The 27,477-nt window shown below is 33.9% G+C and overlaps 1 protein-coding gene across 1 annotated transcript; it reads right to left on the reverse strand.

Annotated features, from left to right (window-relative positions):
• Positions 1–387: 387 nt before the first annotated feature.
• Positions 388–27,209, reverse strand: LOC113511068 (facilitated trehalose transporter Tret1-like). Its single transcript, XM_026894649.3, has 7 exons — positions 27,014–27,209; positions 10,739–10,968; positions 8,561–8,884; positions 7,147–7,282; positions 4,736–4,962; positions 3,678–3,875; positions 388–3,068 (listed from the first exon to the last, which is right to left on the reverse strand). The coding sequence occupies exons 1-7, from the start codon at positions 27,084–27,086 to the stop codon at positions 2,802–2,804; spliced, it is 1,455 nt and encodes a 484-aa protein (XP_026750450.2). The 5' UTR covers positions 27,087–27,209; the 3' UTR covers positions 388–2,801.
• Between the last annotated feature and the right edge of the window lie 268 nt (positions 27,210–27,477).

The raw sequence follows: 27,477 nt of genomic DNA on the forward strand, positions 1-27,477 counted from the left end.
TTGTAATTGTTATTTTTTTTATTTTTGTCTATGGTTAATTTTTGAAGCAAAGATGTTGGTTTCGTTATGCCAAGTGAGTGTATGGTTGTGATCTCAACGAACGGTTCGATGACCTTGAGAGTTTATCCCAATAGTGTTATGGTAAATTAATATATTACTGGAAGCAAAGTAAGACTGTCTTTCTGTATGAGGCTTGTACTTATATATAATATAATGTAAGGACCTTTATCATTGCAATTGTAAACATTCCATTGCTTGTGAGTTTTGTGTTTTATTTCTATATCCATCTATTGCCCTTCCCCTCTCCCCTTTTAAATACATCTTATTTGATATACACTTGTCTACATTGGATTTAGAATAATAAAAAGAGAAAAAAAAAAGAAAAAATGATTTATTAATATTATTTATTTGTCTAGTATCAAAAATATCTCATTTTGATATTATAATTCACTATTTACATTATTTTTCTACTTAAAAATAAGAACTGTTAAAAGTAATCACGACACGAGAGAAGTCGAATGTATTGTCTAGTTTCAAATTGGGTTCATACATATTCAAATCTAAATTCAAAGTTACTTTAAACACATCTTTATTTCAACGGTTATTTTAAAAGTGATAACGGGAACAAAGGGTCTTAATTCTATCAATATACACTATCAGGCCCACTTTCTCATTGTCTCCTCTAGAAACTAGACAGGTGGTAAATTTCTGGAGAAGATGTCACAATGGGCAACCGACACTACTTCATAGCGTTTATTTTACACTAGCGTATACCAATAGCACAGGCTGAGTTTTGATCCATTTAAAAATACTAGTACTAAGATGGAAGTGTCGCCCTCTGGTTTCAAAATTTCTAGGCTGCCTTCGTTATATACGAAAGTTTGATATGGCTAAAATATTATCCTAACTAAAGCTCTAATAAAATGCTTTATAAACGTTCATGATATCAATAAAGCCGGATTTATTTAATTAAATAAAAAAATCTAAAATGGTTTTGTATGATAATACATAAAAAAAATATGACCAATGACGTGGCAAACAAAATGGATTCCTAATTTTCTAACAGAATATTGAAATGATTTTTTGCAATTTATCCAGTGTTGTATATTATTTTCCTAAGCTGTTAATATTTAATATCTAAGAATCTATTTATTTTTCAATCAACTTCAAAAAGAAATTCAACTTAGGTATTTTTGTGAAACAGAATTTAAATATATTTTCCACAAATATCAAACACGTTGAATAACAAATGTGCATGGTGTTAATCAATTATACATGGACTTTTTAGATATAATACATTTAAATATGAGTAAAAACATGTTCCGTTGACATTATTAATTAATTTAAAAGAGTGACAAATTTCTTGCAGGTTCTTCTCAGTTTAATAGAATCAGAAAAAGTTACTGTGTAAAATAGTTTGTAAACAAATATATTTGAAATTCCTTTTTGTTTTAAATCGGCACAAATCAAAATGTAGAATAAGGGTTTATTTACTTAATTATATAGAACCGTATTGGTTGAAAAACGCTGAGGCTTGTCTATCCTATCCTATCCAGCAATGAATTGGCTAATGATTAACACTTCATTGTTTTTGGTCGTTTTGCGGATTATTCTAAGAAATTACCAATTAGATGAATTGCAATTTTCAAAAATACCTCTAAATCGTATTTATATTTTATTCAAAATAATGATATTGTTCATTATCGACCTTAAGGATTTATATTTGGTTATAAAATCCTTTAAACCGTTATTCTCTTCAATCTACCTTATCTTATCTACCTACTTATATATTAATAGGTTCTACAATTTTGACCACATTTTGATCGGTGAGTAAACTTATACTATGTTAAGTACATCACTAAATACAAATAGCTACTATACGGTTATCACTGATTGGCTATCATCATATTTGTATTGTTCATTGATATTTAAAGAAACTACCTACAAATATCTACCTACAATCACAAACAAAACATCTGTCATAACATCTACAAAGTATCCAATTCATATTATATCTATTGACGAAAATATATATAATTAGTTCTTAGTTGTATGTACTTAATAATAAGTACTTAAATTCCTTCAAATATAACCTTTAATTTGATAGTAGAACTACAAGGTCTGCCCACTACTTAGTTGATGAGCAGTTGGTTTCGGACTCGCGTTATTAGGAGTATAATAAAGTACAAGAAGAACAGAGTTGGCTAAGCTAACTCTCCTCTCTCTTGCATTGAAACTGCTCAATTATATTTTGAGCCAGTGTCCACAATTCGATGTGTTTGCCTCCAACTTGCTGGAGTTTCGTCGGATCACCTCAAAGTGTTTATGTTCAGAGATTTATGATATTAAATGTTATTATTGTTATGTGATTTAAATGTAATTAAACATTATTACATTTAATTATACATATGTATTACTGTACTGATACTTTCCTGGGTGAGCGTATTGGGAAACTGTAAAGCTCACTCAGTTGATGAAATAAATAAATAATTGTCTATCGTATTGATTGCCCATCCAAATATACGGTGAAATCAAAATTATTTGCATTTTGCAAGGCAATATACTACTAGAAAAACTAAACATTTAAAAAAGGGTCTAAAAGCACTTTGAAGATTGTGAAATTTTTTTGTCAATTATTGAGCCATGTTTCTTTGGATAAACTGTTCAAATTGACTAATACAACATTCCTGTTAATGTTAATATGATTTAAATTTCATCGTATAGTCATTTGTTACTTTTAGGGGATACGAGTATAAATGATGACGTCACAAATATTCTAACTTCATAATTAAGTTACTAAGTTACAGTCTGGTAACATCAGCTTCACAGTCTTTGCTCTCTTTACATTTTTTACCGCCTATCTCCGCGTATATTTCGTCGATACTGCGCATCCTTGTCTCTGGCACCACCAGCGCTATGTACACGGTGCTGATGAGGCAGATACCGGCGAACAGCCAGAAGATAAGATATAGTCCTACAGCTGTTGCAAGAGGCTGGAACACACGCAGTTGCACGGAGACGAGGGCGCACGCGAATGATATGACTATAGACGTCACAGTTCCCCGGAACTGGAATAAAAGCTTTTTTATATAATTAGATCTAAACTTCCAACTTGTAAGTGATTAATCTCACGAGTAGTAGAGTACTACTATAAATTCAAACCTGTTCAGCTAATTATTAGTACTGCTATGTCTGTGAGAGCAGCTCTCAAATGCCTCTGATGAGATATATATATTTTTTTAATTCATAATTTTGTAGGACACTTTGGTTTGCTGGCTTATTTAACAATGGTTTTACGTATCCTACATAGTACGAAGTAGGTGATGATCATTTTCAAACATAATCTATACATCAATTAGAAAAATTCAGACGTCTATTTCTTCGTTGTCAAATTCTAGGATTCGATCGCAGTCAACGGAACTGTCACCGTTTATTAGTAACTAACTTTTACTCGGGATAAAAAGTAGCATATATTTCCTGTCCATCCCATATAGTAGATGTATATCAAATTTCAAAGTGATTGGTAAAGCAGTTGAGTCTTATAAGGTAATAAACACACAACCAAACTTATTTTCACACTTATACTAAGTATTCTTAAGGATAGAGTTAGAAAACATCAAAGCATTGTACAAATTAACTTCTACAATATCAGAATAAATAGAATTGTAATTAATTACCTGAAACGAAAACATTTCAGTCATAATCACAAACGGCACAGGTTGCAAGCCCGCAGCGTCACAGTATATGCACAAACATAACGCGGCTACGGGCAACCATGATGCGCCGGCGCCGTCTCCCAAGCTCTGCACGTAGAACCAGGAGCCCAGCACGCAGAGAGCCACGCCCGATATTAAGCAAGTAGTGCCTAGTAGGGGCTGAAATCAGTTAATCAAAAATTAAACAAATATGCTAACCACAGGGGGATTTCGATGCGATGTCGGTAGTAGTAGATTCGGTAGATTGACACGCACGTTTCCTTATGCGTATTCGAACCACGTCCTACTCCTAACATTTGTACTCACGAGAAAATATGTTTTTATTGGCCAGTAATCAAATATCAATTTAAGTAATTAACGCTATGAAAATTTTTTACAGGTAAATAGTACCTAGATGCCTGTTTCTATATTGCCGGCGTTTCGACTATGTACTTCGGTATGTAGGTACTATTTATTTGAAACATTTTCGGGTGCGTGAGTCCCGATAGTCTTAAAATATCAGTTCAAGAGTTGCTAAATTTGTCTAGAGAAATGTAGACGGTGCAAGCGTTTTTTATTCAAGAATTGTCTATGATAATAATTACTACAATCAGATGGACCAAAAATTTCTTTTATTTTCTCTTCCAAACAAAAAAGAGAGTGAGGATAAAATAATGGGGTATAACAGCACCATTGTTCTTTTTTAATGAGTGGAGTTGTATTTTAAACTACACTATCAGTATATGTTGGTAGGGCACTGGCGAGAGATACAAGCTGAGGGTGAAAGCAGGTCAGTTGATGGTGTTGGTTCCCAGGGGATCCCCATGAAGGTCGACCTGATAAAGTATATTGTTAGTAATAGGGCTATTAAACCCAATTTCTAACAATCTCTTCATCTTTAGCCCCATTGTTTCCTGAAAATCGTGGTCAATCCAAGTAAATTTATTTCAATGGGCCAACTGACTATGCCCCCAGAGTATACCGATAGCGCAGGCGGAGTTATCATTCCATTTTCAATAAAACAAAAAAGATATAATTACCTTCCTGCCTGTCCTTTCCACCAGACTAGAGGCGGTGCAGGATCCTATCAGTTGTACTACGCCCAGCACGGCCGCCTGCTGGTTGGCAGTCAGCACCCAGCCACCTTGGCTGGCCTCGCTGAATATCAACGATGCAAAATGCAACACTGTGAGACAACCGCACATTTCCCGCGCTAGAGTTATCGTCAGCGTTATCCGGAATGCGCGGAAGGTGCTTCGATCCGTCACTGAAAGTATTTTTTTATTATAAAATCATTTATATGAAAATATAACAGATAAATATAAGAAAAAGTATTCATTTATTAATTATCATCCGATCCGGTGTTACCTGATTTTTTTTTATACAACTTAGAATGGCAAACAAGCTGACGGCCCACCTGATGGAAAGTGGTAACCGTCGCCTATAGACATTAGCAATACCATGGACATAACAGAGTATACTGTTTCGCCCATGATACCCCCCATGCGTTGCCATTCCTGAGGACTCAGGTGTTATTCCTCTGTACCCAGTAAATTCACGCCATATCCCACCCTTCAAACCGAAACACAGCGGTTCACGGTTGAAACACGAATGGGACAAAGGTACCCAAGCAAACGACTTTTGTACAAAGTCTCCCTCTGGTAAAAATAATAATATTTAGTCTTCAGTCATTGCTTTTAGTAGCGATCTAATTTCTATTAGACCGTTATATTGTTTATTATTAAAAGCATCAGGGAGAAGGGTTTTATCTATTGGTATATGTTTGACGGGACACGAGTGAGAGATGGTAGGTGAGGAAGAATGCAGGTCGGTTAGCCAATCATAAGGAATTTGACAAGAATTGCCCACAATTATTTAATAATTAATTGGTTTCCAGTGGGAACCACGTAAAGGTTAACCTCATAGAGTATATTGACAGCAATGGGACTTTTAGACCTCATATCTAACAAATCCTTTCCCTTCGATCTTCACGTATTACGATGACCCAATTAGCTGTCTTCGATCTTACCTATCATTCGTCACTAAAGCTTCACCAGCATTAGTAGAAGGGAAGCGAAAGAGCCTTCCCACCCCAGACAAGGATATCATTCCTCTGGCATTTCACTCCAATTTCCAAAAATTTGGGTTCAAGTAAACGCAAAAATGTTGATGTCCTAAAATTCGCATAAATGCTTGTATGTAGGTGTTATGTGTCTTTAACATTAGGTAAGTACACGTTAAAAAACTATTTAAAGACATCGGAAACTTTCCAAACGGTGCAAAAGTAAACGCGTGTACAGTTTACCATCATTAAAACTAAACAAGATATACTCGTACGTATAGTCTGTCACCCGACACTGTGAGAACGAGAGAATGGATTCAATAATGTTTGCGCATCACTTGACCGGCAATGCATGTTTACTTATTGTTAAAACTCCACTGAATGTGGATTGAGCGTAACATTAGACTAACTGAAACAAATAGTTTTACTTGATTTAAACCTGCTTGAGGTGATATACCATGTTTGTATACAAAAGTAGATTTTAAACAAATGCTTTAAATTTAAACAAACAGTACTACAGGAAAGAGGAAAAAATAAGTAGACATATCGTCATAGTCGTAGAATACCGACGGATCTATATATGTAATATTTATCAGATCGGTCAGTATTCTACGACAATGACGATATGTCATATCTTACTTACATTTTTAGGACTGTAAGATAAGACAGGAAGTCTAGAATTATGTGTTTTTACCGCCGTCTTCATCCGCGTGATCGAGATTGAGATATGTTGACCGACCAAAATAAACCGTTTCAAATTCAACCGTTAAGCTAAATATAAGTCATAGATTGCCGTAAGGAATGGTCCAAGGTACCAGCATCCACTTCCTTTCCTATTAATATTATTTGAAGTTGTCACTCAATCCTATACAGTCATCATCATCATATCGTCATAGTCGTAGAATACTGACGGATCTTTATATGTAATCTTTGTCAGATCCGTCAGTATTCTACGACTATGATGATATCGGCCGTTAACTGTCCACTGCTGGACATAGGCCTTCCTCATAAGAGGGGTTAGCCAATAATTGCTACACTTGGCGGATGGGTTGACAATCGTAGTGAGGCTTTGGTGAAGTTTTAAGAGGGACGTTGCTGCCCATTCCTCGATCTTTAATTTCCTTTAGTCGCCTCTTACACCCATGCGAAAAGGTGGGGTTGACTACTCGATGCCGGGACCACACGATAATCCTACACAGTATGAAGTTCCAACTTGAGAATCATTCTTTTGTTCTTTTAGATTCATCATCATCATTATATTAGTATCATTATCATCATACCCACTGCTGAACATAGACCTGTTAGATTATTTCACATTAATTTTTAAGGCTATTTTTATGCATTCAAATCTCTATACTCTATGACGGTACACATAATGTAGGTACTAACCTAAACTTTTCAATGCACTTGCAATATTTCCCGATTTACTTTGCTCCAGTTCTAATAACAACAGTTGCAACTCGCTGTCCACCGCAGCTTCCGAGGTGTCTCTGCACCTCAACCAGGCGAGAGTATCCCTTGCTTCCTGGGAATACAAAATAAGCTATTTATGTATATTTATTTATCGTAACTAGTCTAAGTGACCATAGCCCACCAGATGAAAAATGGCCAATGTAGTCCAAACATAAGGGTTGAGATTACAGCATTTGATATATATCCAATTATTTTATAATAATTTAGTTATTTTCTATTATCAAATTATTGTAGTATAAGTGTCGTAAATTATAATTAGAAAGGATCGTTTGCGAACGTTCATGCGTTTCGTAAACAATCTTTGTATTGTCATTTTTGACATTTGTTTATGATATCGATCGTCTCACGCTTTGCTTTTGTCTTGAGTCATTTATTTATTTATATATTTATTCACAATAGTGTTTGTTGTATTTACATTATTTTCACTGGTACCTTTTCTGGATTACCCAAATTAAATTATTTTCTCTCTAACTATACTGGTTGGCTGGAGGAGATTTCTTTCAGAGATAAGTCCTCCCTTGCTAACAAGGTGTTAAACTAATCGTCGCATATATTGTTTAAGTGCAATAAAGAATATATATAGTCTTTGAAAAATAAAGTATTCAAATTAAGTACTCGTCTTTAAATATTAAATTGAAATCCAAGTGACCCAAGAAAATACGTAACAATAAGAATAAATAGACTGAGTAGAACACTCATATATTTTCCTTTGTGAACGAGTCAATGCCGCCAAAAAGTATCCTTCTTCGTTTCAGATCCTGCATACTCATATATTGGGAGAGTTATCAGAAATTTGTGAGGAATTATTTGAAATGATGCCTATAGCCACCTTTTATCATCGTACCGCTTGCCATCGACAGTGAATTCATCCTCACACGGTCACGTGCGGTGCGGTTTTAGAGAAACCTCCAGCGAACGCTCAGGCTGTGGAATAAGCTCCATGCCGAGGTTTCCCCTAAATACTACAGTATGAGGCTTTTCAAAAAGGTATTAAGGTTTTTTCAGAATCGGCACTGCACACGTGACTCGCCTAGTATTGTAGACATCAATAGGTTACAGTGACCGTTTACCATCAGATAGGCTGTATATACTTGTTTACCATCCTTGTGGTACAAAAAAATTCAAACAATACGGCGATACACAAACGAGTGAAAGAGATAAGCTCTAGCTGTGATGTCAGTTGCTTGTCTAGTACTGCCTTGTCTGGTTTAACTCTTAAAAAATCAGGCCGAATATTATTGTTGGATCTACAGGAATATCAGTTCTACCTGAATACTAAATTTATTCTTATGCTAAACATGACAAATACATAAGTAGTTACAAAACACACCTCGACCTTTCCTCTCTTCAATAGATAGGACGGCGTTTCTGGCATTGTGGTGAACACCAACAAATGCACCAATGGTATCGCCAAACAGATCCACAACGTCGCGTCGTAACTCAAATATTCTCCCAGAACATACACCACCAAGTTGCCTAAATTCTGAGATAGAACTACCAGGCTTCCGAGCACTCCTCTAATGGAGTCTTCACTGATTTCTTTAATGTACAGAGGAGTGACTACATATGCTCCACTCACGCCCAGGCCTATTATGGCCCGAGCGGTTATTAATGCCCAGGTAGCTGTCGAGTATAATTTGAGGCCCCAGCACACCTGAAAATAGATATTGCAGAGTTACGATACTAACTTAGTATCTACATACATAGTCTGTATTAATAGAACTAAATAAGAATATAAATAAATAAGTAAATAACTTGGCCATAGACAGTCTGCTGACATTCCATAATTATTATTATTACATCAGCTTTTAACTGTCCACTGCTGAACATAAAACTCTCCCATAAGGGGGGTTTTACCAGTAGTTACCACGCTTGGCAAACGGATTGGCAATCACAGTTAGGCTTTGGTGATATTTTAAGAAGGACGCTGTCACCCATCCCTATTCCCTAAGTCGCCTCTTACGACATCTGCGGTAAAGACAAGGGTTGCACAGGGCGAATGTCCAATAAACAAATAAAAAATCTAACTAATGTCATTTAGAAAGTGTTCCTGTGATATAATTATTTCAGTTAAACTTTGTTACCTTCTCATTAGATTCATAATAGAGGAAAGGGATTTTTAGTAATAAAGACTCTAGTTCCTATCGTATATCCTGTCAGGTGTTAATTTCCACGCGGCCACCCCTGGCAACCATCGCGGTTAATTCCTCGCCATGATCTCTCACTAGTACCCCATGAGAGTAAAATATTCATACAAGCAATGTTATCATTCTATTTTCTTTCATAAAAAGTCTTACCTATTCATATTATTTTATTCAGAGATATGAGTCGAAATGACACATAGCCTAATGCAACTATATTGGGGGGAAAGGGATTGTTGTTAGTAATTGCTAGCAATATACCCAACCTAAGGTCGACCTCCTCGCGGTTCCCCCTGGAAACTATCATGATTAATTCCTGATAAATTCATCATGATGAGCTAACTCGCCTGTTTTCATTCTCATCTATCACCCTTCACTGGTGCCCCGCCAGCGTATCCCGTTAGCGCAGGCGGGGTTACCATTCTCTTTTCATCCAATAAAAAAAAATGCAACTATATTTTCGAGTTTATGAAAGATCAATAATAATTATTTATTTTTACCCTCTGCGGCTTGCGAAGCGCCGCAGGGTCATTATGGCGGAGTCCTGATGAGGACTGCCGCACTCCGTATCGTTTCTTGGATGGTCATACGAAGTGTACTTGCGTCAAGTTTATTGTACAATAACAATTGAATTGTAATCATGTGCACCTATGTTAAATAAAAGTAAACTCTTTTTTTTCATATATATGTATGAAAATAGACGAGGTTTTTAATACGTTTATATTTTTATATGCTTTTCTTTAAGTTGCTTTATAGGTATGGTGGTATGATGGAAGGCAGTGGATACAGGTGCCTTAGGACCGCTCCTTGTAGCTATTTAATGAGGACGCCTTTTTTTTTAACGTGAGGAAATCTTCCAAAGACCTTCCCAACTGCCGGAGGGAAGGCAGAGAGGGTGTGTGGGATTTTTACCCACTAAAACCTCACGACGTACCTCGAGGCGCATATGTCGGGTTCCCGGGCTCCCGAGTTGAAGACGACCGGAGCTAAAGAGGAGGCCTATGTTCAGCAGTGGATAGATAATGGCTTATATGATGATATTATAGTGATTGGTACGGTACCAATGTAAGATTTTTTCCGTTCAAAATTTATCATTTATTTTTTAACCACTTGCTAGCATCCTATCGGCCTGACCAATACAATAAATATTATTGTTATAGTACCATTTAGTTAGCTTGATACCGAGACGAAAAGTAGTGTTAGGAAGTCGTCATGTTTTTTTTACGTCATATTCATAGATTCTGAACCGATTTTCATGAGTCTTTTTGTAATCTATTGAGTTTATTTTCAAATTGATCATATAACAATTGTGTCATAATTAAATTATTTATCTATTTTTATTGAAGAAAATAAGGATGGATACTTACGACCATAGACAAAGAAGTTAACATCAGAGCCTTCTTCCTGCCGTAATTATCAACAATGTAACCAAAGAGGAACACAGCTGGCGTCCCCACTAAGTACACCACTGATGCCATCCAGGATATGACGTCGGGATGTACTGGATCCGCCGCGGGAGATTCGGGAGACATTAGCCGGGGGCCCATTGGGGACATCCATCCCACGGCCGTGCCATAAGAAAATACAGGGAGTACCACTGGAAATTAAAATTGCAACAATTCTGAGTTATTTAGAGTTAGGAATACTTTGCGTTTCAATGAAATTTTTTGGAAATTCTCCGATCAGGGTAAGAAGGTAGGTATTGTTAGTAATGTTAATGAGATTTTAAAAAAAGGGTTAAAGAGGTTTCTTCAGAGACAGCAATGCGCGTGTAATGTCCCTTGTATTGCAGGCGTTCATAGGCTATAATAAACACCTACCACCAAGATGACCGTATGCTTGTATGCCATCTCAGTGGTATAAAAACAAATGACGGCTGGAAATCCTACTCGTATTGCTAGCAATACATCCTGTTATGTTGCCTTCCATGCAGTTCCCCCATAGGGATGTTTCTTATAAATTCGTCACGACATGGGACAGTTTACACTATCCTCACCTGTCATCATTCACTGGTACCCCGTCAGCGTATACTGATAGCATGTGCAGAATTACCACTCTACTTTCGTTTCTTAAATACTTGATGATGGATAAAATTCATCAATGAATTTTATAAATGATACGTTGTTAAATTCTGTGTTATAAATCTATTTTAGGTAACATTACGAGGAGATAAACGTTGATATTTACGTATTTACTATTATTTATCAGGAGGCCCTAGCCTCCTTAAAAGACGCATCATGCACCAATATCAAACTTAAAGAGAGAGGAGACGGAAGGGGCGACCCGCTCCGGTCCTGAGGGGCCTTCAATGCCTCTAAAAATTGCCCATTACTTTCGATCAATTAATATTTTATTTTCCTCATATACAGTCTAATATAAATTTAATTTGTAAGGTTTTAACTAAATAAAAATAAACACTTATACATACAAATGTAAACTGAATAAAAAGCTTATAAAATTATATTAACTTCTCAAACTGGGGCCTCAGCCTTGACGCCCTGGATCTCTGATGGTCTTAGCCCAACACTGATATGTACTCTCACAAATATCTTTGCTTATAGCTGATAAGCTCGTGATCCTATTATGAGCACGCCTCCCTACCATTTTAAATATGCCTATGAGAATGACAATAAAAATAAAACAATGTACTCTTTTATGATTTCACGACCTCTAACTATTTTTACTTAGATGTCATAAAGTCAAGAAATAAACAAAAAACTCAAAACGACTCTCGCTCTACTCTTGTGCAAAATATCAGCCAGATATTATAGAGGTTGTCTGGAAGAGATTGCTTAGTGATAAGGCCGCCTTTTGTATCACTTCTCATTAATATTTACTGTGTGAAGGGTTTGATGGATAAAACAATAAAAATATAAGATACTGAATAAAGATATATTATATTGTTCCCTAGTACAATAATAGATGTTTTAAAAATAATGACGTTCTCTAATAAACAAAATACTCATTGACATAACAAGAAAAATGAATAAGTTCTATTTTTAAAAATAAATAAAACCTCAACATACTGTATTTGTTATTCTTCTTTTTACTTGGTGCAATAAAGTGTAAATAAATATTAATGCTCAGCAAATTCTTCGCATCGCTCTCGTTTCGTAGATTAAACTTTTTGCTTATTGACCTGTGTCTAATATAAATATTAATTAATTCCCCCGGATGTCAATTGTAAATGTCACACGCGTCAGTACAATCAGATTGTTGTGCCTACACGTGAAGCTCGTTACTTTGTTTTGTACTCTGGAACCAATTAGTCGTTGACTACTAACGTAATAATAGTCGGCATTGGTATATATACTAGATAATTCTGAGATGGGCACGGCCCACCCGGCCCCTTCAATACGCCTATGATAGTTAGGGTTACCAGCACAATTTAGTTTATATATCCATATTCGTATCAGCCTTTAACTGTCCACTGCTGAACATAAGCCTTCCCCTTGCAGTACAATAGTTGCCACGCTTGGCAGGCGGATTGGCAACAGCAGTTTTGGCGATGTTTTAGGAGGGACGCTGGTGTCCATCCCTCGCCCTCCCTTAGTCGCCTCTTATGACATTTACAAGGTGCATTGATAGCGATAAGGCTGTTAGATCCCATTACTAACAACCCCCCCCCCCCCTGAAAAGACACGTTAGTTAACCCACCGTGATGAATACACGTGGAATTCAGCACCATGGTTTCCAGGGGGGATTTCGTAGAGGTCGACCTGACATATTGCTAGCAATGGGACCACTAGTTTGGACTACTAACAGCCCCCCCCCCCCTCCAGTATTCTATAGTTTGAGGACCAGGCCACTGATGTGATTGTGTGATATATTAATTTATTTATCATGTCGTCAATGGGAACCAGATGGAGAGTTCAGGTCGAGATTAAATGGGTAAATTGGCTGCAGTTCAATTGGCTGTATAATGCATGTGCACATATTGTTCCATTGCAAGTCGTTCCCCTGTTAACTAACAGCTGTCATTCATCGGAACATTCTGGAAAATAAGCTTCATACTTATATTTAGAATGAGAATTCCTAATACGTTCTATGGCTATAAATAGCTTTATATTAATTTATTATCACTTATTATTTGCATTCATTTTTATTATAGTATTTTTTATGTATACCTATACATATATTTTACATATTTTTTTCTAGGTGAACATATAAACTGTAAGACTCGTTTGTTAATATATATATATATATATATATATATATATATATATATATATATATATATATATATATATATATATATATATATATATATATATATATATATATATATATATATGTGTGTGTGTATTGGGGTATAGCTAGCTTTGCCCCATAGCTAGCAATATACCCTATCAGGTCGATCTCCATGCGGTTCCCCCTGGAAACCATCTTGATTATTTTTTTATGAATTCCTCACTATGCGCCAACTGATCTGTTTCATCCTCGTCTATCATCCCTCATTGGCGTCTCGCCGATGTATAACTAAAATGAGCAGTGGTAATTTGAAGTAAAACAAATGAACCATAGAAACCTGAATTTACTGGGTACAGAGGAATAACACCTGAGTCCTCAGGAATGGCAACGCATAGGGGGTATCATGGGCGAAACAGTATATTCTGTTCCGTCCATGGTACTGCTCATGTCTATAGGCGACAGTTAACACTTTACATCAGGTTGGCCGTCAGCTTGTTTGCCATTCTAAGTTGTATAAAAAAAAACCTGCCATGAAATTTTTTCCGAAATGTTGAGGCCAAACGAAAAACAAATTTGATGTTAAAACACATAATATATATCGTTTAAAAATATTAAAAATGTCAATATATTGTTTCTTTAGACTTTAATGGTAGGATTTATGACGAACAAAACGTTAAACTCCATTTACGGGGCCGATTTCGATATATGTTCATATATACCACGAGTTCAAATATCATATAACACGAAATTGTGTGGGAAAATTCGTAATTTCGTTTCATGGTAGACCCCCAGCACAAAATTACCAACGATACATCGCGTGACGTAGTACGAGCATAAAAATAAAAATAGCTATAGACGAATACCTACCTACAGTCGAATTGAAACCACCAAACAAACATATTCATTCTTGTTTTCATCAATCAATTGAACAGCTTGTAACTTCATTCACAAATGTCTATTTTATTACATTGTCCCAAAGTTGACATATATCACGTGAAGTTTAATGAAACTATTGTTCGTGCTTACTCATGAATCATTACGTCAAACACGAATATGTCGTAGGGCAATGAGGCTATAAGTTATTTAGCCAAATACCCAAGGAAACCGAAAAAATAACGAAATGTGTTTTAATCTATTACGTCTTCTTATTGAATAATTTATTGATCATATTTTATAAAAAAAAAAAAAACATTTACTTCAATCCTGGCAAAACCTGTTATTTTGGCTTAAAAATCAAACTACTATACCGATTTAAGTAAAATTCTTATGAGATCAATTTGAAAGTATGCCCTTTCATTACTGTCGTCTTTCTACCTTTATGGTGTGAATATAATATTTTTTAATTATTTCAGATATAAGCTGTTGATTCCAGATGTAATATAAAAATAAAATTTTAAAAAATATATAAAAATAAAAGCCTCACAATAAAAAATAATATAATATAAATAAAGATACCTTTCTCATTTCACTAGGCCTAGTAGTGAAATGACCGGGGGGAAAGGGATTGTTATCAATGGAGTTTGCAGCCCCATTGCTAGCAATATGCCTTATTAAGTCGACCTCCACGTGGTTCCCCCTGGAAACCATCGTGAACATTTTTTGTTGAATTCGTCACGATGGGCTAACTGATCTGCTTTATACTCACCTATCATCCTTCACCGGTGCCCCGCCGGTGTATACCGATAGCGCGGGTGGGGTTACCATTCCATTATCATCCATTAAAAAAAAGAGTAGTGAAATGACCTATTACTGAATATAGTGTATTATCTTGTAATATCATTAAATTACTCGACAAGAATAAGTTAATAATAATATACAGAAAAATTTGATTAGATTATTATATATATATATATATATATATATATATATATATATATATATATATATATAATAATTTGTAATTTATGTAAATATTTACTATAATTTTTGCTTTGCACTACTACTGCCCACTCACTATTTCCTATGCCACTGTGTTGACTGGAAGAAATCTCTTTTAGAGATAAGTTCGCCTTTGCTAACATTCTTATTAACTTATTGTTGTTACTGTATATTTTAGTGCAATAAAGAATATATATATATATTCTGTAATTTCGTAATATCTCTAGGTATTTCATGAAATCCCTAATATTCCAATTTTCCTGCGACATATTATATATAGTTCGTGTAAATAATATTAAATAAACTCATTAAATAATGACTCCATTCATAGAAATATATTGTATACATGCCATTGAACGCGGCTTCGCTCGAGTCTATCGTAAATCCTGTTTCTGTAGAAATTTAAAGAAATTACTTCTTATTAAATAGAAATTAGACCGTGTGGTCCCGGCATAGAATAGGCCACCCCTTCCTTACCCGTGGGTGTCGTATGAGGCGACTAAGGGCTTAAAGCTTAAAGTAGATGGAAAATAGCGTCCCTCTTAAAACATCGCCAAAAACTAAACTGCTGTTGCCAAACCGGTTGCCAAGCGTGGCAACTACTGGCAAAACCCCCCTTATGGGGGGGAACAGTTAACGGCTGATATAAACAATACAAAGTAACGTAGTAAAATAAATTCAATCATATTTTATAAATTTATACATAAATAAACGTTTAAACTGTAAAACTGTAACTCCTACTTAGATTCTTCGTACTAACGGTATGACACGTGTACCTAACAACTAAGCAACAGGATGTCTGGACACCTATGTCATTAACGGTAGGTGACTAACGGTCGGTCCTAATATTTATATCTATTTCCCATAAATGGGGGAGGGGATAGTTTTTTTTTAATGGGTGATAATGGAATGGTAACCCCGCCTTCGCTATCGGTATACGCTGGTGGGGCACCAGTGAGGTGATAGGTGAGGATGAAAGCAGGTCAGTTAGCCCATCGTGATAAATTCCACTAGAATTAACCACGATGGTTTCCAGGGACCCCGTGGAGGTCGACCTGACAGGGTGTATTGCTAGCAATGGGTCCATTAGACCCTATTATTAACAATCCCTTTCCTATCCCCTCCCAAGGGGAGGGGATAGTTGGCCTCCAGAAACAGCAATAGGGTCACCATTACTAACAATGTTTAGTCGCCTTCATGTGGTCTCTTTTGAAACCACCGTGGTTTAACTGAATCCGTCACAATAGGCCAATGACTTGACATTGGAGAGAAAGGTTGGTTGGTAATAAGGGGCTAAAAACCTCATTGACAACACAAACAAATACAGTCAGGTCGACCTCCACGCTGTTCCCCTAGAACCATCGTGATTTGACAAAAATTGAATTCGTTATAATAAGCCAGCTGACCTGCACTGGTGCACTGCCAGCGTATACCGATGGCGTAGACGGGGTTACCATTTCTTTTTCACTTATGAAAAAAATACCTGACTTCATCCTCTTTTACCAATATACACAGGTACCTCGCCAGTATATACCGACAACGCAGGCAGGTTTGCTATTCCATGATTATTATCTCATTAAATCATCATCTCAACAAAATCTAACAAATCTTATTTTTTAGTGGTGCCTATTGACCATTTATAGCAGCGTTACTGTGTTATAACAAATGTCTATATTAGTTTATAGTTGTTTTTGGAAGGAAAATAAAATATTAAAAATTTTGGTTTCCCGCCGTTGTATAACTTTTTTATAGTAAACTTCCAATGTCTAGGTATTTGCTGTAGTTTATATTGTAATATTTTCAATAGATATCTATAAAATAAATTATTATAATAAAAATGTGTTTCATTGATTTATAAACGATTTTTTATGTCCAATTCCCCGTGATAAATTTATGAAAAATAAACACTATTTCATATATAATGTTAAAAAAAAAGAAAAGTTAACAGCTTTGGATACTGGTATACTAGACGGAGGGCGATTGATTAACATAGAATTATAGTAACACAAACGAAGCTAGGCCAATGCGCTAGTCGGTTTATAAAACAAATACTTGAAAAACCGGGATGTGAACTGGCGCTACCGGTTCTAGGATATATTTTTAGACGCAATCCTAGATTGACGATTGTCTATAGGTAGGTAGCTTTAGATGCTATATGGGGTCATTGCAGCTTTTTAATATTTACCAGATAATGCACGTAACTTTGAAGTTTTTGAATAATTTTTTTTTAAATCCACATGTAATTTCGAATACTTTTTTTTTATACAACTTAGAATGGGAAACAAGCTAACGGCCCACCTGATGAAAAGTGGTAACCGTCGCTTATAGACATGAGCAGTACCATGGATATAACAGAGTATACTATTTCGCCCATGATAATGCCCCCATAAATTCGCCCCCCATGCGTTGCCATTCCTGAGGACTCAGGTGTTATTCCTCTGTACCCTGTAAATTCACGCCATATCCCACCCTTCAAACCGAAACACAGCCATGCAAACACAACTGCTTCACGGTTGAAACACGAATGGGACAGAGGTACCCAAGCAAACGACTTTTGTACAAAGTCTCCCTCTGGTGAATCGGATAGTAATATTATTTCTGTACAAAATTAATTAAGTTTTAATAAATAAAATAATCACCTATTAATAGTGACGTCTTTATGTTTATTATAACTACATTTCTTACTGAGTCAAGTATTTTTAATTTTAATAAATTAAATAAAATATTTATTAATAATTTACTCAACCACTTCAAAAATAATACAAACATATTTGTATAATATAATAAAAATACACAAATAAAAAAATAGATACGAAGTAAGTCTCTTCAGCCACTTTTTGGAAAAATTTATATATATATATATATATATATATATATATATATATATATATATATATATATATATATATATATTGTCTAATTTGATTAATTCAGTGACATATAAGTAGTATTTATGAAACTGAATAACCTCTTAGTCTGATAGTAAAGGCATTGTTAATAATGAGGTCTAACATCTCCGTTGCTAGCAATATATTATATCTGGTTGACCACCACACGGTTCGCCCTTGACACCATCGTGGTTATTTTTTGTATAACTCCGTCACGATGGGTTACCTATCATCTGTCACAGGTGTGCCGCCAGCGTATACCGATAGCTCAAACGAGACTACTTTTCCATTACCATTCTTATACTAATATATATCTTGTATAACGCATTTGTATTTTCCGTTGAATAAATAATTATTGTATCGGCAGTTATGGGGGAGGCTATCCTCCCCCATAAGTGGAGTTTGGCTTTTGGTGATGCTTTAATAGGGATGCTGTTGCCCATCACTTCACTATAAGCTATTATTAGCTACTATTAAGTTATTTAGCTCCACCCTAAATTTTTTTTTTAATGGGTGATAGAAGAATGGTAACCTCACCCGCGCTATCGGTATACACCGGCGGGGTACCAGTGAAGGATGATAAGTGAGGATGAAGCAGGTCAGTTAGCCTATTGTGACGAATTCAACAAGAATTGTTCACTATGGTTTCCAGGGGGAACCACGTGGAGGTCGACCTAATCGGGCATATTGCTAGCAATGGGGCTGTCAAACTCCATTGCTAAAAATCTCTTCCCCCCAAATTATTATTATTAATATTATTCATTAAAAAAATCCTCTTAGTCATAGCGACACATTCACGTGCGTAAAATACACGTAATTCCAATTACGTAGGATAATATTATTTTATAATCTCGTGCTCAAAACTGCGGGATATAGACACGCACCTATTAGGTAAATGGCGATTAAGGGTGAGCAATGTCATGTTAAGTGGAAAACTCATTAAAAAACATAATAAAAACGAACTGTACTAATGATAAAACCGCTTAAGTCTCTAAACACTTATTTACGGTAATTTAAAACAGGATCAGGCGTAAAATGATTAGAATTAACATTTTTAAATATGAATGAATAAATGAAAACTTTTTATTGTTCCCTTTAAAGAATGATATAGATTATAAAGATTAACAATATGTATACAATATGTAAGGGTTTTTTTTTTTTGGTGGATTAAAATGGAATGGTAATCCCGCCTGCGCTAACGGGATACGCTGGCGGAGCACCAGTGAAGGGTGATAGATGAGAATAAAAACAGGCCAGTTTGCCCATCATGATGAATTCATCAGGAATTAACCATGATAGTTTCCAGGGGGAACCGCGAGGAGGTCGACCTGGTTATTATGTAAGGGTTGGCTAGAAGAAATCGCGCTTAGCGGTAAAGTTGGCATTGTTTTCTCAGTGTAATATTTTCTTATAATTGTTTGTATTTATAATAAGTTTACTATTGTAATACAACGGAGGATGTAATAAAGAATATCTATCTATCTATAAAAAAATGGATAATTAATAATATAAACTTAGTTACATAAAATAAGATAAAGAGGCTACAATGGACGGTGTTATCGCCAAATAGCGATCTCTTCCAGTCGACTTGAAGATAAAAAGGAAAAATTAAAAATGTGTCTGGTCAAGGCGTAACAGAAAAATAATACGACTAAAAAAGATAAAAAAAAGAGATTAAAGATAAATTTAAACGCAATATTTAATTAAATATATAATTGTTTACTTACACATAATAATATAATATACTTACGTAAATAAACGCAAATAAATTATACATTTTCGTATGCAGAAAAGTATTCTAAATTTATGGAACATTGTTATTCCATGATATGATTGAATTGGAGCTGTGTTCTACATGGACCATATGCCATATCGTCATATCGTCATATAACATAAAATCGTTTTATTTTCCGAAATCTGTTATAATGTTTTGATTCTTCTTAATGTTATTGCAAATTCCTAATGTGATTCAAAGGAATAGAAAATTTAAAAAGGGGCGTAGGTAAGAAAGGCACAAAAAGTCAAAGAAGGGCACAAACAATATATTTCTTTTACAAATCCTTTATATAGGAAGGAAAGGGATTGTTAGTAATGGAGACTGAGAATCCCATTGCTAGCAATATACCCAACCAGGTCGACCTCCTCGCGGTTCTCCCTGGAAACTATCATGGTTAATACCTGACGAATTCATCATGATGGGCTAACTGGCCTGTTTTCATTCTCATCTGTGAAGGGTGATCACTGGCGCTCTGCAAGCGTATACCGTTAGCGCAGGCGGGGTTACCATACCATTTTCACCCATCAAAAAAAAATCCTTTGTATAGAGGAGAAAAGAAAAATATTGTCTGGAAGAGATCGCTCTTAGTGATAAGGCCGTCTATTGTTTTCTCAGTGTGGTCTTTTCTTGTAATTATTTATATTTCTACTAAATAAGTTTACTGTTATAATTTTTTGGAAGAAACAATAAAGAGTATCTATCTATGCACCTTTTCAAGGGGCGAACCCCCCTCCCTACACCCTCCTACGTTCTCTATAAAATAATATTAAATAGACCAATGGTAACAAAAATTTGTAGTAATAATATCGTTTAAAGATCACTCCGATTAATTTGATTTCTTTATAGTATTTAAAAAAAAACAATTTTATCTATAGAAAGATACGTAGATAGATCTTTCTATAATATCTAAACTCAAATTAATTGAAAACCATTTTGAAGATCTTTAAAACACTAAAAATGGAGTCTTTATATTTTCAAAGAATCATCGAACAATACGGGTCACTGGTTGTATTGAATCTGTAACAGGATTTCTTAGTATCATTGGCAAGTAACCCAATGTAGAGTTGGACATTTTTCCAAGAACGCGGACAATCTTATATGTTCTGAGTAAAGGTTAAATACAAAAAATGTCTTTGCCTTACCTTTATCCATAAAGTAACAATTTTTTTTTTTAATTCTAGAATTATAGAAAATAGAATAGACAAATTCAAGAATCCAGGTTGTTGAAACAGTATCTAACGTGTAATTTATAAGCAAATAAAGTTTGGTTCCCGCCAAAAAGAAATCGTTTCAATTGAAGGAAAAATCAATTTTGCTATAGAAAATAGTTCTATTGTTCTATAATAACCATTAATATCTGTCCGTGTGTATGTTACATTAATTCTTTATTATCTTTAGTTAGTTATTACTAATCATGTGAGGGTAGTTATCGTCTCGTGCCACCATTATCATATTAGCCTTTAAATATCCACTGCTGAACATAAGCCTCCTCTTGGGGGGTTTTCCAGTAGTTGCCACGCTTAGCAGGCGGATTGGTAACCGTAGTTAGGCTTTAGAGATGTTTTAAGAGGGCTGCAGCTCATTCGTCGCCCTCTCTTATTCGCCTCTTACGACACCCGCGAGAAAGGTAGGGGTGACCTATTCTATGCCAGGACCACACGGTTATTAATGCCATAGAGAAAACTAAATCACTCTAACCGCATCACAATCTCACTAATTGATAGTCTTTGCCATTATATAGTGATAAACAAATCCTTCAATACCTAATATAAATAATATATTTGCTTAATAATGTACATATATACTACATATACATATAATACATTTAAGATATAGTTTAACATTGTTTACACATTAAAATGTATTTTATCGGCTAATATTTTAAGAGTTTATAACTCAAGTTAATTATCATGTAAGTAATTAACTTAATAACAATTAAATAGAAAAAATGATTAAGCACCCAAAATAAATGAAAACACTTTATATTATTTACTTAAGAATGAAGAATAATATGAGAAAATACTTGATAATAACTTTCGAATTAGATAAACATCGTCACACACACAATTTTAAAATTCTATTACACAAAAAGAAATCGTAGCAAAACCAGTTGTTTTAATTTAAAAATAAAACCTCTGAAACGGTTTTGTGAAAATTTCTATGGAATCGATCTACTAAATACCTATATCCTTTAGATATAGGTAGTTTCAGATAAAAAATTGGTTTATAAATGATGGACTTTTAAGGTAACAAAACATAAAAAGTCAAATAAATACAACAAAATTAAGTCTTTTTTTAAGTCGATTAAAAAACAGCGACATGAATCGTAACAAAACACACTGATAAACGACATAATCTACCGACTACACCGTTTTTAAAAAAACATTCATGCTCACTTTTTTACTTTATTCGAGCAGTAAATACTTTATATTATTCTCAATTTCGTGTATAATATAGTATGTCATATATGTGTAAGTACATTTGTTATGTATATATATTCGTTTATATATGCAATTTTAGTATGTATGTATATCAATAATTACTAGAACCGCATTCGAGAATTCTGACACTTCCCTATGGTTGACTGGGAGAGAATGCTTTTAGCATTAAATCCGCCATGTATACATATAATGTACTAATGAATAAATAAATAAATAATATTCATAGATAACTTATGGGAGTCGTCAGATTTATAAATGGCAGTTTTTTCCAACTTTCACTTGCAATAGACACAAGACTCTTATTCTAACCCGATCACCAACCATAGAGGTCAAGTTATCAAACCGTTAGTCTTAGCTTACTTCAAGAAAGTAGATTTTGTGTTTATATTATATTTATACTAACATTGTACCCAGTTAAACAATTTAAAAATTACATAAACAAATATTGTATTTTATATAAATACCCAGTACTACACCGATTCGTAAAAAATCTGTCAGTCGATTTCTAAAATTCCTTTTTATTAAAAGGGTTTTTAAATTTTATTTTAGAATAGTTTATCAAAGAAGTCGGAAATGTCGAAATATATTTATATCAAAATATTTGCAAAAGTTATCTAGAATATTTAAAAATTAGCAATAAAATCCATATTGTCTATTTCGAAAATTTATGACAACATCAGAAAAAGTGGCTGAACAAATTTTTTTGATTGAATAAATGTAAACCTTAATGTAACATAAAAAAATAATCTTACTGGTTAATTTAAGCAATGGAAAACGAAAAAAAAAAACAAAAATTCTCAGTGTCTATGGTTACTTTTTAGAAAGTAAACCAAAACGTGCTATCGAAAATAGTCTTACGTTTGACAATTGACATACATATTAAAATTGATAAGAGACACGAGTCATGGATCTCAGAAACAACCATTAGCGGTTATCATACTTTAATGATAGTTCACATTAAAAACAAATAATTAAAAATCTAGATTAGTATACATTGTCTAATACATATGAAGTATCTATTAATTTAATGATCTTTGTGGTAGAAAACGTTTAATATAGATACGAGGGTATCTATATTAAAGAATTCATTTATGAAAGATTTTTTTAGTTCCTGTTCTTGTTGAAACGAGATCTTGGGAGACTTTGTACAACAATCATAGAATAAGCAATCCTGTGGGTGTCGTAAGAAACAACTAAGGGATCTCGATGTTGAAGGTATGGACAGTGTCCCTCTTAAAACATCAAGTTTTAAGAGGGAGACTGCTGTCCATACCTCAATAACCTTATATAAAAGCCAAACTGCAATTGCCAACCCGCCTGCCAAGCGTGGCAACTACTGGCAAAATCCTATGATTATACGGGACACCTTGTCAGCAGTGGACAGTTAACGGCTGATACAACATCTGCATGGATACCTCTGTCCGATTTGTGCCAAGAAGCACATGTACTTACATGACTGCGTTTATGGTAGGAAGGGTGGAATGTGGCAATAATTTTACAGGTAAAGCTGGCATAACACCATACTCATTCCTGAGGAATATGGTGTTATGCCGGCTATGGTGTTATGGATGACATCCCAGGTTATTTGATTAGAATTATTTTGTTTAATTTCGCTACCATTATATTGATGTCTAATATGGAAGGGTGTTGAATCTCTGGTAGTAATAGTGGTGGTCAATCATCGAGTGTTGGCAGCCACACATATACTAACAGTAGCGGAATTAAACATAAATAATTGTAATTAAATAACCAGAGTGGTTACCCTCTAATGCCATAGATAATATTAAATCATAGAGTACAGCTAGTTTAGCAAAACTATTATGTTATGGACCATCGAGAAATATCGTAAAAATATAAAGTAGTTCTAACGCAATTTCAGTAAAAAATTTAGTTTATACTGATCTTTAGAATAATCATTTCGTTGTAATATCAAATTAATATTGTTATTTTTGAGACAGAAAATGATGCTTCGGTGTCAACTCCAATATGTGTCTGGTCCACGCGATTTATCTATAATAAGTGTTACAGTACAATTTAAATTCGTTATTTTAGTTCAAAATTTAAACACCTGAATAAATAAACATTTATGTACGAGAGCAATTAACCTCTTTGTTTCATTCCAATCCGACTTACTAAAGCATAGATTAAGAATAGTGTCTTTGTATATATAGTTTTCGACGTAAAAGTTCTATGCTACAAATATGGGCTAACTGACCTGCCTTTTCATTCTCACCTATCATTCTTCACTGGTGCCCCGCCAGCGTATACCGTTAGCGCAGGCGGCGTTACCATTCCATTATCGTCCATTACAAAAAAAATTATGCTCTGCCAAAAAAAGTTACTTTAAATGCGAATTCATACGTTCGATAAATGTCTTCTATTGAAAATATTTTAATTTAGAACGTGGTGATTAGATTCCCTTGTGTACAAGTAATTTTTGGTTAACAATTAGCAGTTTTGCTCCGCAAAGAAAAACGGCAGCTTCAGTCACCACAAATTTAACATATGTCTAACACAACAGTATAGATTATAAAAAGAATTGTGAAAATCGGTTTAGAATAGAAAACCTCCTTCTTTCTAAAATCACGGTAAATATTTTTGATTCAGTAACTTCAATAACATATATATATATATATATATATATATATATATATATATATATATATATATATATAATGTAATTGTATGGAGACGATTCTATTTTTTACGACGTTATCGCGGACGTGAACGGAAATTAAAGAGCGTCTGCTTACAATTGCATAATTTTTTTTTTCTCTTATTATATCGTGCCGGTAAATTGTACATTACTGTGGAGCGCCACGATAAATTATTAAAACCCTTAAGGTATTGATGTCTTCTTAGACATGTTTCTTGAATATTTCGCTTTTTCTTTCTGATTAGACGCAATTTCTGTGAAGACATCTTGACCTGTATAAGAAACTGAAATTAGAGGAGAGGTCAAGATGTGTGGGGAATTGGGACTAATAATTGAGGGGAGGAAACATGTCTAAGGATTGTTTTAATAATTTATGGGGATCAAAATGTACAATTTATTGCTAGATATAATACATTGTAATCAGACGCTCTTTAATTTCCGTTCCGTCCGCGATAACGTCGTAAAAAATGGAAACCATCTTACATTATATATATATATATATATATATATATATATATATATATATTCGTCACATATACATTATTTCGAGAACTATATATAAAAATTTATCCTACTACAATTATTATATTCGATTGTCATCTTGCAACCCTATTGCGGCATATAAAAATCGCGATTAAAAAACAGGAATAGATCGCAAAAGCGTGAAAATTCGAATTTGTATGTACAGCTTCTATCATGACAAAATGTGAAACTTACACAAGAAATAAGAATAAACTGTATGCATTACTAAAAGGTTAAAGGTATAGAAATCTCACACTTAAAAAATTTTTAAATACGTGACTAATTATTTTTGTTCATTATGTTATTTGAGAATAACTGTATTGATTTATTTATTTATGCCTTTGTACATACAGTTTTAATATAGAAATTAGATTATAACCAAAATGTACACTAGCGGACTTATCCCTTAAAGGGATTTCTTCCAGTCATTCTTAAGAACTCGAAAGAATAAAGTATCTACAGAGTTAATTGATGATCGATGAAAATTAAAATATATATTAAATTATTTTTTCAGTTAATATACCAATGTGTATTAACTGAGCAAATAATTTAATTTATTTATAATCTTTTTTTATTTTCATAATGCTATTAATTTCTTGTTTACTTTGCTCAGAATTCATCTGCATATATTTTGTCTCATTCGCGTTTCTAGCGACAAGCAACTACTTCGATTTAGATTTGAAGTGTAACACCTAGAAGGATCAATGAAATATGTATAGATAGGTCAATGAAATTGCGAGGTACGAAAGCATAACAAATAATTATGGAATTACAACCTATGAAGGATATCAACATGGATATCACAGTTTATACTGTGATACCATACCATAGACATCATCATTATAAGTTGTATAAAAAATATTGCATTGCCAGTAAGTTAGTTACTTGTTTAGGCAAATAGTTTTTACGTCATTTTGTCATTTCTGTGCATTTAAAATTATAGACTCACAAAATACAAAATTCGACAAATAAACACAGAAACAATGTAGAAAAGATTTTGTACATAGTTAATTCTATTTCCGAACGTAACACGATGAAATGTAATAAATTAAATATAGATATTATTGTTCTGTAATCGTTCACGATAAGTCCTAAAAATAAATTTTGAACTATTGCTGAAATTAAATTAACTACAACAATTTTTATTTTATTCTTTAAGATACAAATTAAAAAAAAATCTAAATCCTATTTAGGTATTATGTTATTATAATAATTTGACAAGAAATACGTACTACATTTTCAAATAATAATAAACTACAAATAAATTAAAAAAAAAAACAAGTACTCACTCAAAATTGCTATAATAATTTGATTTATTTTACTCCCCTCAGAACAATATTTTTTCACAGTGTACTTCAACATTTTTGTTTCTTAAAAAAAAAAAGAGTGAAGACAAATTTAAAAAAAATAAACGCACGCGACGTACCGCGCTCGCACCGTGCGAAGTCTCGACCCGCGTACGACGAATATGAGACTTTGTACAAGTTAGTGCGTACCATTCTCCATACTGTACTAGGTTATAAGTACGTATAACTAACGCACATACAGTTCGATAAGCGAATTAATTGTTTTATAATATTGTACAAAATATATTTAGCTAATACACACATGTGGAAATGATGTATTGGTACTTATAGAAATTTAAAAATACGCAACAAATAATTTCTCATACGAATTTTATTTTGAACGTGACTGTTGAAATTTTTTGATAATATATTTTACATTTTAGTGAATACAATCAAATACTGTTTTT

This window comes from Galleria mellonella, unplaced genomic scaffold, assembly GCF_026898425.1.
Source record: "Galleria mellonella isolate WM207_F2 unplaced genomic scaffold, CSIRO_AGI_GalMel_v1 utg133, whole genome shotgun sequence".
Lineage (NCBI taxonomy): Eukaryota > Metazoa > Arthropoda > Insecta > Lepidoptera > Pyralidae > Galleria > Galleria mellonella.

Bases quoted from the DNA above. Each gene is read 5' to 3' on its own strand.
- LOC113511068 (XM_026894649.3), bottom strand. From the start codon at position 27,086: ATGTTGAAGTACACTGTGAAAAAATATTGTTCTGAGGGGAGTAAAATA. The intron at 10,969-27,013 runs GTGAGTACTTGT...TTTAATTTCCAG, and splicing joins AATTATTATAGCAATTTTGA to TGGTACTCCCTGTATTTTCT. The intron at 7,283-8,560 runs GTGTGTTTTGTA...TTGTATTCCCAG, and splicing joins TGAAGAGAGGAAAGGTCGAG to GAAGCAAGGGATACTCTCGC.